This window comes from Fulmarus glacialis, unplaced genomic scaffold (assembly GCF_000690835.1).
Source record: "Fulmarus glacialis isolate BGI_N327 unplaced genomic scaffold, ASM69083v1 scaffold32079, whole genome shotgun sequence".
Taxonomy (NCBI): domain Eukaryota; kingdom Metazoa; phylum Chordata; class Aves; order Procellariiformes; family Procellariidae; genus Fulmarus; species Fulmarus glacialis.
Genome location: NW_009233102.1, coordinates 4,438 through 16,783, shown reverse-complemented (window position 1 = coordinate 16,783; position 12,346 = coordinate 4,438). Strand labels below are relative to the sequence as shown.

The 12,346-nt window shown below is 39.9% G+C and overlaps 1 protein-coding gene across 1 annotated transcript; it reads left to right on the top strand.

The window, feature by feature from the left end:
* Positions 1-3,231: 3,231 nt before the first annotated feature.
* LOC104082182 (caspase-8-like) lies at positions 3,232-11,825 on the top strand. Its single transcript, XM_009585198.1, has 8 exons — positions 3,232-3,333; positions 5,247-5,576; positions 5,804-5,909; positions 6,928-7,066; positions 8,552-8,640; positions 9,286-9,397; positions 10,426-10,915; positions 11,696-11,825. The coding sequence occupies exons 2-8, from the start codon at positions 5,266-5,268 to the stop codon at positions 11,823-11,825; spliced, it is 1,377 nt and encodes a 458-aa protein (XP_009583493.1). The 5' UTR covers positions 3,232-3,333; positions 5,247-5,265.
* The last annotated feature ends 521 nt before the right edge of the window (positions 11,826-12,346 follow it).

Below are 12,346 nucleotides of genomic sequence, written 5' to 3'. Positions count from 1 at the left end.
GGTAGAAGATTTGCACGCTATGAAATATGGCATTTGGCAGTGCATCTGTGTAGGTTTATCAGATTGATTAACTTTGTTAAGCATTAAATTTTCTGATTATCATTTCTTGTTTTAAGATCTAAAATGTAGCCATATGAGAAACAAGGCTTCTTTTTGATTAAGCTTCTAACAGCATTTTGTGAGTTAACTGAAATACGTTGCTTTGTTATGAGCATTTACTATGTATGTCTATGTCCTTCCTGTTTGTTACTGCATTAAATTCATACTTCTTTTTAAGAGCTTGGTGAGATAAAAATTATGTACTGGGGTAAGGCTTATCCTTGTTTCTGACTGGCCCCTGCACTTTGTTGGGCTGCGTGAATCAGTGGGGTTTTAGCTGCCTCAGGGTTTAAGCTGAAGTGAAACTTAGTTTATTTCAGCAGAACACTGGTTGTTATATATGATTACTAGCTATAAGTTAGGGTGAAGATTTGAAGGAGTACTGTCTAGTGCTGTTGGATGCAATTTTTAGCTTGCATTATCCAGGATTGTTAGGAGGGGAGTTTTGCATCACACAGAGCATTGAAATGCAGCCAGTTTGCCAAAACATAATGGTCACTTTTTATCATAATGAATCGATAGTTGTGTGACCCATTGCATTTTGAGTCTTCTGAGTTAGTGTGGCTGCCACACTTGAAGTCACATTTGTGCCACAGATAGAAAATGTTTTGTCTATTAGTAGAATATACAACATACTGTAATAGAATCATAAAGTTTCTGGCTCGCAGTTACTGTTCAGGCTTCAAGCACTCGTTTTGTATGTTTAGGTAACAGTAGAATTTTTGTCAGTGCGGAGTAAACACTGACAACAACTTTGACCTTGTTTTGCAGGATCTTATTTTAGTTTTTAAGTTTGGTAGACAGAGAACATCATCATGTTATCTTGCTTCCTCTGTAGAGATTTCTGCCTGGGTAATCTCCAGTTAAATCATGGGTAGGTAAAGGCAGTCAGAAGAGTCTAAGCTGACTTCTGCCTTGAGTTCCCTGGGGAGAGGGATCCACGCTTGCGAAGTATAAAAGACTGGTAAAGTCTTCCTCGCTCATAATAAAGTTTGTTCAAACACAGTTTACACTACCATGATTTATACTATTCAGTGTGAATATTTTGCTTATGTGTGTTGAGGGTTGTGTTTATATGGCTGCACACTGTAATACTTCGGTGCATGCAAAGGTACTCTGTCAGCCCAAGCCCAAAGGCAGTGTAGGCTTAGCACAGCTGCCATTCAGCAAGGTTGTTGGACATTTCTGCATGATCTCCTGCAGTGTATTGTAAGATAGCAGTTTGAAAGTCTTGGAGAGTGGGTGGATTTTATACAATTTAAGATATTCATTGCTCCGTGTTGTCCACACTGTACACCTTCAGAGTAACTCTAGTAATACAGAGCTGTGCCAGAAACAAACAAAATGTGGCTGGTTTCTGTTGAGGCTTATTGATGGCATACATGTGCATGCTCTCCATCTACAGAATTAAAGAAGGGTTGTGACTTGTGCAACCCTTTTTTAGACAGATTTAAGTGGAACTAGTGTAAAAAGAGTCTTTCTGTTGGGGAAGTTGGTATCTTGGGAAGATCATGATCTTAAAGTGGGATTTGTAACATCCACAAGTCTCTGGTATCCCATCCCTCCTGACTGTCAATTTTTGTGCAGCAGAATGTGTATCCTGCCTTGTGCCAGTAGAGGCCACAGTCATTACAGTTGTTGAGTAGTCAGTAGCCTCAGCATTTTCACTTCCTCAAGACCAGCCTTTCTGGGAGATGAATTTTTGGCAGACTGCTGTGCAAGGAATAGATTGGGTTACTGAGACAGTTCTTGAGGAAGCCGGAGAGACAAAACCAGGGTGCAGGGGAGCTGAGGGAAATTGGAGAGACTGTAAGTTAACAAAAGAACAGGAACATTTTGGGGAAGGGCAAGAGAGGAAGAAATAAGAAGTGAAACAGTAAAGACAAAGAGGAAGAACAGTGCCAAGAGGGCTGGTCCTTGAAACTGCTGCATGATGGGAGAAGCCTCTATCTGGAAAGAACCAGCCTGGGCTTGGTCTTGTCTGCAAATATTTTTCACACAGTGCTGGTCACAGCATGCTTCCTCTTTCGAACTGCAACTGGAGTCTTTGTTCAGTTAAGGCACAGAGGAACTGATGCAGGGACAGAGACGCTGAGGAATGCGATGACATGGAGACAGAACCATTTTGGACCTGAAGGTCAGATAGTGTTTGTGGTGTCCCTCTGTGCTGCTCCCAGCCTTTGGATAATGCCAGTGAAATAAGTCAGACACGTTTTCTGAACTGTTACTGGCGTGTGCCTTTTGGAAGGAATTCGTATGCCTCATTCTATCGAAGGGTATGTTCTAATTTTAAGTTTATAAAGGTAGATAGGTTGGAATCAATGAATGATTGTTTTCATTGCAAAATTTTAACAAATGTTGGCTCTCCTAACTGTCTCTCTTCATAATGCTGACTTCACAAGCTTTAGAGAGTCTGGTAGCTGTACTGATTGCTGATCGTGTATTTCCTGCTGCAAGGAAGATACTGGTGATGAGCAGACAATACTGGGCACCTTACCGTTGAAGGCAGAGTTCTAATTTTCAAAGAGGGTGAAAATGCCAAAATCTAATTATTGCTTAAATTCTCTTGTAAATGGGGAAGTATATTACATAAATAATTTCAAAGGAACGTTTAGCCTTTCAGTTTGCTGTATTCACTGAGTACTGCTACTGAATTTGGTGCTGATAGTTGACTTTTTTTTAATTTAGGAAATAATCTTCCATGAAAGTGCATGTTAAAAATAGGCTAGGGTGAATTGGAGAGGGACTTCAGAGAAAGGAGGTAAGTCATGGAGGATCTGGTAACACAGCAGGACAGTGAGACTGAGATATTTTTAAATGGGAAGGTATAACTGATTCACCCTTCCCTCACTGTCTTTTAATTGGGATTTATGTATGGGAGCAAATATACTGAGCTGTGTTGTATACTAGAAAGTCCTGGCTATGCTGCTTAGTGTGTCCCCTTAGAACAAAAGCAAAACCTGGTTACTTTTGTGGCTTGTTTACCAATTTTTCTCACAAGCACTGTAATAATTAATTTTCTGAAACTGGAACTGTGATAGGTGGAATAGGGAAGTGCTGCATTGTGACCACAGCTTATTACTTTGTTGTACTTTATACTTTTCGTAAGTCATGTGACAATATAGACCATAGTACAGAGGCAGTACTTTTCCTGGAACTTCAGAGACTATGGCTGTCTCACTTTTTTCGGAGTTGTTCCAGCAGTCCTCCAGCCTGTCCTCCCATTCAAGTGATGTAAAATTATGATTATGATTATTATGATTATTAATACTATTATTATTCAGTTTGCTTGTTGTATCAGTTGTGTGTTTAATTTAGTTAAGTGGGAGAAAAAGACAGAAGCAGTTAAACATTGTTTTAGTGTGCTCTCTGTATTTACAGACAGGCTTAAATATAGCGTGCAGGTGGCACATCTGTTCTAATTGCAATAGCTTTGCAGGTTTGAAACTTACAGCCTTTGAGAAATGTAAAATGAAAATTTCCTTTACCAGAAAGATTTACTTTTATAAGCACATGCCTTATATCTTAAGCAAAAGGCATGATTTATGTGAGAAAGAAAATAACTTCATAACTAGCTACCAAGAAAGTATTCTTCTCTTTCCTGTGTGGATATAAAAATATACAGTCAGATCTGAGGTCACTGAATTGTGAGGTTAAGCACATATGATTCATTCAGATACTAGTGGTTTTGTGGTGATATAGGCTGAATGGTATGGATTCTAGTCTGTTTAAAAGTTCAGTTTGAATGGATTGAAAGAAAACAGTTTTTGGGGCCAGAGCATGAATCGTATATGCTGCATCACAAAGCATGTTTTGCTGTTTTATCAGGTTTTTTGATAGGCAAAGGTTTAAGATTAGATTGTATGTTCAGTCTTGCTAACTAACCAAATACTGACCAGGGGTGTGCCACAAAAAGCTGCTTTGCTGTAGAGTGGTCCTTGGAGGAGAGGGGAGTACAATTGTCTGCTAATTTTTTTTTTTTTTAATATTTACAGTAGTACTGATTCAGTTAGTCAGCTGGAGTACCCTGGAGTTATTAGCCCTGGTATTGAAACATTTGCAGTAGCAGTAACATTAAAATGGGTTGCCTAGTACTCCGGCAGTGGAGGAGTAGGAAGTTTTGATTTGCTGTTGTCAACTTTTCTGTCTCCCAGTGAGTTCAATGGGACAAGAGACCTCTACTGAATGCATTTCTATAGAGTTTCTCTTCAGAGATTCCTAGGTGTCTTAGATCTAACGCAGAGAGAATAAAGTGGCAAATGGTTCTCTTACCAGAGAGGCAGTGGAGGCAGGTCTTTTAAGTGTCAGGGTGAGATAGTTGGAAGGCTTGCACTTGGTATTTTCTAACTTGCTGTTGTGTTCAAAAGTTGGATCCATAAGCCAAGTTTAATATTTCTGAAGCTGATGGCGGAAGTGGTGGAGAAGGGAGGTGGTATTTGATGCTCAGTGAAACAGAACTGGTTTGACAAGAATTCTCTTGGCCTTTTTAAAAGGGTTGATATGATTTGTATTTGATTTGAGTATTACAAATTGATTGAGAGCTGGGAACTGAGTTTTACTTGATGCAGATAATCCAAAACAAGAAGAGGTGCTTTGGCTATGCTGACCAGGGTCAGAAGCAGTGTATAAAGAAAGGAGAAGCCAGGTAGCTCAGAAGAGTTATACTCATGTGGACTTCTATCTTTGTTATGATATAAAACTTTTGTCTTTGTTATGGTGTAAATCCTGACAGTCTCATTTACTACATAGTCTGTATTTCAGACTGGCAAATGGCTCTTGCTCCCAAATGGGAGCAAACCTCAAAAAAAAAAAAACCCAAACCAAAACCAAGACAGCAGCAGCCTGCCAGGATTGTACATCCTGTACATCGGTACTTCCCGCTGTCTAGACATACCATAGGAAGCAAGAACGATCCATGTCTTTCTCTGTCAATTTCACTTAGTACAGAGTTTTTTATATTCCTTGTTAAGTCGAGAGAACCGAAAGAGCTAAGCATCAAAGCTATGATAGCAAGACAGCCTCTCTCTGCTGAAGTACTTTTGATTACATGTATTTATTTTGGGCTCTTCTACATGATGATACCTTTTATAATCATGTTGTTGCACTACTGTTACTGACAAATGAAATAAACTTCTGTTTGTGTTTAGATCCAAATCCTGATGTGAAATGAGTACAGTCTTCCACAAACTCCTTTTTGACATTTCTGAGGCTTTGGTCACAGATGAACTGGCGGCTCTGAAGTTCCTCAGCCTGGAGCACGTCCCCATGAGGAAGCTGGAAGCCATCCAGGAGCCCAAGGCCTTTTTCGAAGTGCTGCAGGAGAAAGGCATGATCGAGGCGGGGAACCTTTTCTTCCTGAAGGAGCTGCTCTATCGGATCAGTCGGATCGACCTCCTGGAAGCCCGGCTGGGCTCCAGCCGAGAGGAGATGGAAAGAGAGCTTCAGATCCCAGGCAGGGCGCGAGTGTCAGCCTACAGGTAAGCACAGAAGTAGTAAACCTTTGCATGAAAGATGTATCACAGTTCTGCTGTGTACTGTCTTGTTTTCTGTCTGCACTGATGTCTTATGAATATCCCAGCATAACTGTATTTATTACAGCATGACTACCTGCCATTGTGAGTTTTACATTTTGCAGTTCAAATGTGTAATTGTGGTGTTTACTTCTCATAACTTTCTTATTCAGTCTTTCTCTATTTATTGCCAGGCAACTGCTATATGGAATTGCAGAGGACTTGACTCCAGAAGATGTCAAGAGCGTGAAGTTCCTGCTCCGAAAAAAAATACCAAAGAACAAGCTCCAGGACAATGCTGTATGCAAAGTGATCTTGATAAGTTTCTTGCAAGAGTTCAGTCTGCTAGTTCTTGTAAGAAGGGAGGAAAGACAAAGCAGTCTGCTATCACTAAAATCTGTTGTTGAAAGTATCGTGATGTTAGCTGATAGCTGCTGTGTGAAAGAATGGACCTTTTTTTTTTCTCATTTTATCTTTTCTCTGCCCTTTTTTGCTTTCCTGTTCCTATTTTCTCTCCACTACCTGTCTCCCTAATCTTTTCTTCTTGCAAAATCCATCATGCTCTTCCTTTCGTCTTTGATTGGCATTTATAAGACATTTGTACATATGCTGTATCTAAGAAGAGTGATGTTTGCTGGAGGAAAAATAATGTTTGGGAGACAGAAAATCAAGTTCTAATGTGAGTTCAACCACAAATTATGGTGTGTCATTGAGTACATTTTCTTCTTTATTGTAATTTGGAGTAACAGCATTTTGTTAACTCCCCACAAAATATTAAGAGGTTTGATGAGCTAGTTTAATACTTGTATTGTGAATAATGAATAGTGTTATAAAAATACTTGGTATTATTGAGAAGCTTCCTTAAAAGTCCTACTTGTATTGTGGCATCTATAGGAAAATTAGCAGATTTACCTCCAGCTTGGTGGACTATTGAGCTTTAAAAACCAAAATTAGCCCTGAACACCTTTTCTGTAATAGAAAATGTAAAATGGCACAGCTAAATGACTTAACAGCACTTCATCTGAACACAGAGGCACATGCTGTTATCTACATCAGTGCTTTGCACTGCTGAAACAAAGCAGGATAACCTAGCCATAGACAATTTCTAATGCTCATGTCTTAATCTTAGTGATGTGTTCCTTCAGTTGCATTGCATCCTGACCCTATTTTTAATGAGGTTTGGAGGAAAAAGAAATTGGTCTTTAGCTGGTCAGCGTCTGGGAATGAGGATGTTGTCTTGCTCTGTCCAGGAGTGCCTGATACTGCAGTTATTGAAGGTCACTGTATGAGTTTGGATTATGTGTTTTTGTTTTACCAGTCAATGTTGAAGGTCTTACTGGAAATGGAGAGAAATGGGATAATTAAAGAAGATGACCTGGCAATGCTGAAAGATATAGTAAAGGGATTTAGAGCTGACATAAAGAAAAAAATTGATACCTATGAAGAAAAAAAAAAAGGTAAGTTATTTAATCTGCATTTTAAGAGTAGAGACTGGGTTTTTTGTGATTTTTGTGGCTCCATCCTTGGCAACTTAGGAGTCCAGAGATAAGAGAGAGACCTTACAAGACCCTAGGATAGGCAGAGCGTCTCTTGGTACCTATGGTTTCTTAAGTTTTCTGCTACTTCATTATCCCATCATACCTTCTTGTATCTCTCCTTGAAATACATTCTGTGCCTTGTAAATGGTCTGCTTCTCCCTCCTCTTTGCCTTAAATGCAATTTTTCTCTTCAGGAAACATAGCAGTGCTGGTTTTGGACCAGGATAGCTTTTCAGTCACTGAAAGAGAGTGGAGGTGACAGTTGCCTTGGGGAGACTTGTATTGGAAGATTGTCAGCATTATTTTCTGTTAGCCAGGCTGTTTGCTCTTAGTCAAAGGAAAAGTCCCTGGAGACCACATACTTGGCTAAAGTGTAACCATTAGCTTTCTGTACCAGATGTGAAATTTCAAGGCCTTCAGTGTATCTGGGCTGTTGCAGCTGAGGTGGTGACTTGTGACACCACAGCTGGGCCATACTCTTTGGGAAACAGGATGTGTCAACCAACAACAACTGAGACCTATTAAATTTTTCCCCAGAACCTCCTTTTGGATGACTTGGGATGTGTGTTTCCTTAGACAGATCTATACTGCCCATGCAGTTCCCTACAGAGATACTGACTAGTTTCTCCAGTATGTCTTTGTGCTGCCGACTTGTGCTTCTGTCTCTAAAAGAGCAGAAGAGAATTGCCAAGGGTGGCTAGTGTAAGCAAGCCCTGTGTCAGGGGAGTGGCTTTTTAGTAGTATTGTTATTATTTTGTCTCCCTTGATAAGTAGAAAAAGAGGATGTCTTACAGATCTTGTTGCCGTGACACTTAAATTCCATTTAAACACATCTGTGTAACTTGTGAAAGGGGTACTGTGATTTATTTCCTTGGGTAGAGTCATGGGTTTGATGATTTCTTCACTTACTTCAGGCAGATGTATTCAAAGACGTGTTTTGTTGCTTTGAGCAGATCTTCCATTATGCTGGTATTCTGCATAGTTGGTGTGTCCACCAAAACAGTAAAGTTCTCTAGAGAAGAGACAACGGCCTCAGAAATAAATGAACTAGCTGTAGTGTACCACTGTACAAAAATGGGTCTCCTCTTTCACTTATGTATCGCATAGTGGAGATGCTAGTGAATGGCTTGCCTGGGATGACTACTCACATTCAGCCTTTTATTATCTGGATCTTGCTACTAGTAAAAGAGCAGAGAAGAAATGGAGCGCAGCTCTGCGCAGCTTCAATAACCAGCAGTCTGTGGAACCCTGCTTGGCCCAGCTCTGCAAAATGATGGTGTCTCAGTGATATAGAAACCACTCTCCACCTCACTCCTTGAGCTGTTTTTTTGAGTCTTGAAATATGCAACAGTGGAAGATTTCTCTTTTTAGTCCTAAAATTTCTGTTTATCTTCTCCCTCTTAGAAAATGATTCTATGGAAAAACTCCACTATCCAGTGTCTGTGTCTGTGCATCCAGAAGGACAAGGAGCAGAGGGGGAGACACCACACCTGGTGAGAAATACCTCAAGATTACCTTTAAAGTATTTATCCAACTCCTGGGAGAGGGGAGCATAAATTCTTAAGACTAAGCAGGTGGAAGAGCTGAAAGGGAGGGGTTCTGGCTTTATATGTAGGCCTTGAAACAATTCCTGTTTTCAAAGCCTTGTTTCTTTGTGAGGACCTGGCTGTCAGCAACCTTTTAGGCAAAAAATGAAGGAATAACTGTTGTGTGAAGAACACCAATCTTAATGATAATGGAGACTGGGACGTTAAAGTCCTGGCCAGGATACTCCTGGACAGATGCGAAGGGAACAAAAGAATCTGCTACCTCACTAGAAACCCACAAGGACACTCAGAGGGAATGATAGGGTGCAGGAACTTTTCCTCTGCGCATGCAAATTTGTGTTTCTGGACACTCATTTTCTCACATGCCAAAATCATATCCTAACCACAGAGAGAGAGGAGGAGGGATTCAGGGAGACAAAGCACGTTCCTCTCCCCTGTAGCTAGCTTGTATTCTTAGGCTTTTCCTTTCTTGTATCTTGGCCCTCATGATTTTTTTGTGCTTGGACATGAAGGACCAACAGTCTGTGTATAGCATATTTCTCTTTTGGATGCTTGGCAATGCTTTCTTATCTGCTTTCTTTGTTTCTAAAGCCTGTGGAATCATATAAGATGAAAAATAACCCCCACGGTTACTGTGTGATTCTTAACAACTACATTTTTAAAAATCCGTATGAAGCCAGAGAAGGAACAGTGAAAGATGGAGGTAAGTACTTTTTTAATCCAATTACTGGTTTGTTTTTTTCTCTGAAAGAATTATCTAATCTTTCCTGTGAAGAAGAATCATATCCACTGAGCTCTTTGCCTCCAGAGTAACTGGAATGACAGTCACTGTAGAAATTGGAAATAGGCCACTTCCAACAGCTTAGCTGATGTCTTGAAGAAGGAACACTTTCTAGGTAAAAAGCATCGTCTTAATTGGTCATATGTACCAAATAGTGAAGGAGGGATTACTATTCCACCTTTTCACTTTTTGATTGTTTTTAATTCTTAGCTATCATGGAGTAATGTTTTTAAGTCCTTAAATTCTACTTAATGCTCAAATAAATGCTGCTGCTTTATAATTTTCCTTAAAGCCTGTCTTCCTGCAAGAGTCACTTTCAAGATAAACAAGAGTTTATCTTAAAAAAGTAAAATCTTTTTCATGAAAGCACATATCACTGATATTTTAACTCCATCCAGCCTGTCTACAGGCTGCTTGCTTCCCAGCTACTTTCTCACTGCCCACACAACAATTAAGTCAACATTTGCTGAGAAGTCTGCATAGCACTTGTTAGTGGGTGACCCTGCCTTCCTTCTTGCTGCATTGATCATTCTCACAGAATGAGGGACCTACTTCATTTAAGAGTGGCAGAATTTGTCATTCTAAAGAGGTACCTCTTCTTTAACTTGCTAAGTGTTGTTCTTAAGCATCTGAGATTACTATGCAATGCACAGTTAAAGCTTGCTTTAACACAGTAAACTTCACTAATCTGTACTGATTAATCAGATAATCTGAAAGCTGTTTTTGTTTTAGATAGTGTGATGCTTAACCCAGTTGTGTTTAAAAAAAATGAAATCAGGCATTTGGGTTTTTCTAATTAGATTTGGCAGGCTAAGAGTCAGTCAGGTGAGTTTATTGGTGGGATCTGAACATTTCTGCTAATATCTGTTCTACCACACAGGCACTGATGTTTCAGCATCTTCCTTGTCACTGTTTATGTTTAACAAGTGCCTTCTGACTTTTTTCCCCAGAGGCTGTGAAGAGGGTCTTTAAGTGGCTTCAGTTTGAGACAGTTGAGCACATGGATCTAGAAGCAAAGCAAATGTATGCAAAAGTTAAAGAATACAGCAAAAAAGATCATAGTAACATGGACTGTTTTGTTTGCTTCATTTTTTCCCATGGTGAAAAAGACAAAATAAAAGGCGTTGATCATGAGTTTGTAAATATTAAAGATTTACTCTCCTTCTTCAGTGGATCTAATTGTCCTTCTCTTGCTGGCAAACCCAAGCTGTTTTTCATCCAGGCTTGCCAAGGCTCTGTAGGTCATCCAGCTGTCACAGTAAAAGAAGACTTTTCTGGCCATCTTGAGACAGATGCTACCCCTCTGACTTCTATTCCTGATCAGGCTGATATTCTGGTTGGCATGGCTACAGTGGAAGAATATGAGTGCTACCGCTGTACAAAGACTGGCAGTGTTTACGTTCAATGCCTCTGTGACAAGATGGAGTTGCTTTGCCCACTGTAAGTACTATTTTTAATCCATGTGCGTTTGGGGTATTGTAGACATACATACTTAAGCATGCTGTGCTGAAACGTCCGTGTTTTGCGTTTGTGCTATATAATGCTTTTCACCTGCAGGACAGTGCAGAACAGTTATTATTCTGGAATTGGACATTGTTATTCTTCTACAGATGAACCAAAGTACAAATGACTTCCCCTAGTTTGCCTGTGACAGATCCAGGATTGTAATGCTGGATCATTACATATAAACAAGTGTCTGTATGTGTGTGCATGTTTTCTAATGTTTTTTGTCTGATAAATGATCTTTCTTCCAGTGACACCAGATGAGAGGTGATCTTGTTGAGTGCTTATACAGACAAAAAAATCAGTGTTCTGTAGTCATAATTTTCATTGTTGCCTCCCTCCCATCCCCCTCATAAATTTGATTTAGGAAATAGAATTTCCCTTCAGACATCACTTTCTCATGGTGTCCAGAAGAGGGCTTGGAGAATGCATAGGTTTGGTTCTGTTTCATCTTAGTGCGCTCTTCTGACTATAACTGAAATAGGGGACTGCGTTTGTTGGTAAAGCGATGCTACATGGAGGTTGCTTTTATTTCCCCAAAAACACTGAATTCTGTGGTTACACAATGGAGTGTGCAATTTCAGTGACAGGCAGGGTGAGGGGAAAATACTAGCCTTCCCTGAGATTCCACTTTACTGGAACAAACATAGATCAGCTTCTTGGCCTAGCTGCAAGTACCATATATTTCAATGTAACTTTTCTTCATTTTTGTTCAAGCCGCAAGGATCTTATAACCATCCTGACAGAAGTGAACAAGGAAGTGGGAGGAAGAGTATTAAATGGATGGAAGCAGATGCCAAAGATAACATCAACCCTACGGAAGCAATTGATCTTCCAAATTCCATAATGTCTGTCAATTGAAAATTGAAAAATAAGAATACACTCAGCTAGGAATCACGTCTGGAATGGGCTTCTACATGGAAGAGAATTTGCAAGAGAAATCTGGATCTGTGTAGTTAGCTCCAGTCTTTCAAGGGGCCATGGGACCTAAATTTTCCAATTCCTGTGTTTAATCAGTCTCCTGGCACCTGGATCTGTAGCAGTCTGGTAAGGCTGTGGAGGACTACAGATCTGGCTTTCTGTACTGCAGAAGCAGTGAAGTCTGTTCAGTCTGGGTTTCAAGTGAGGAAGCACTTCCGAGTAGTATGATTTTTAAGAATTATTGGAAATGCCAATGGAAGTCCCATTTCTGTCCGAGTTGTTAGAAGAAGAAGAAATCTGAAGAAAAGAACAAATGGATTCAGAATGCTAGATCCCTTCCCAGAGAGCATGTGTAAAGTTGTAACTGATTTACCCAGAGGTGAATCATTGGCTGTCTCTGGAAGCTGTATAATTTTTCATGGAAAATAACATCCCTGTCCAGAAGGA

Coding starts and splice junctions, on each gene's coding strand:
- LOC104082182 (XM_009585198.1), top strand. CDS start 5,266: ATGAGTACAGTCTTCCACAAACTCCTTTTTGACATTTCTGAGGCTTTG. Junction 5,577..5,803: donor GCGCGAGTGTCAGCCTACAG/GTAAGCACAGAA, acceptor ATTTATTGCCAG/GCAACTGCTATATGGAATTG. Junction 8,641..9,285: donor AGGGGGAGACACCACACCTG/GTGAGAAATACC, acceptor TTGTTTCTAAAG/CCTGTGGAATCATATAAGAT.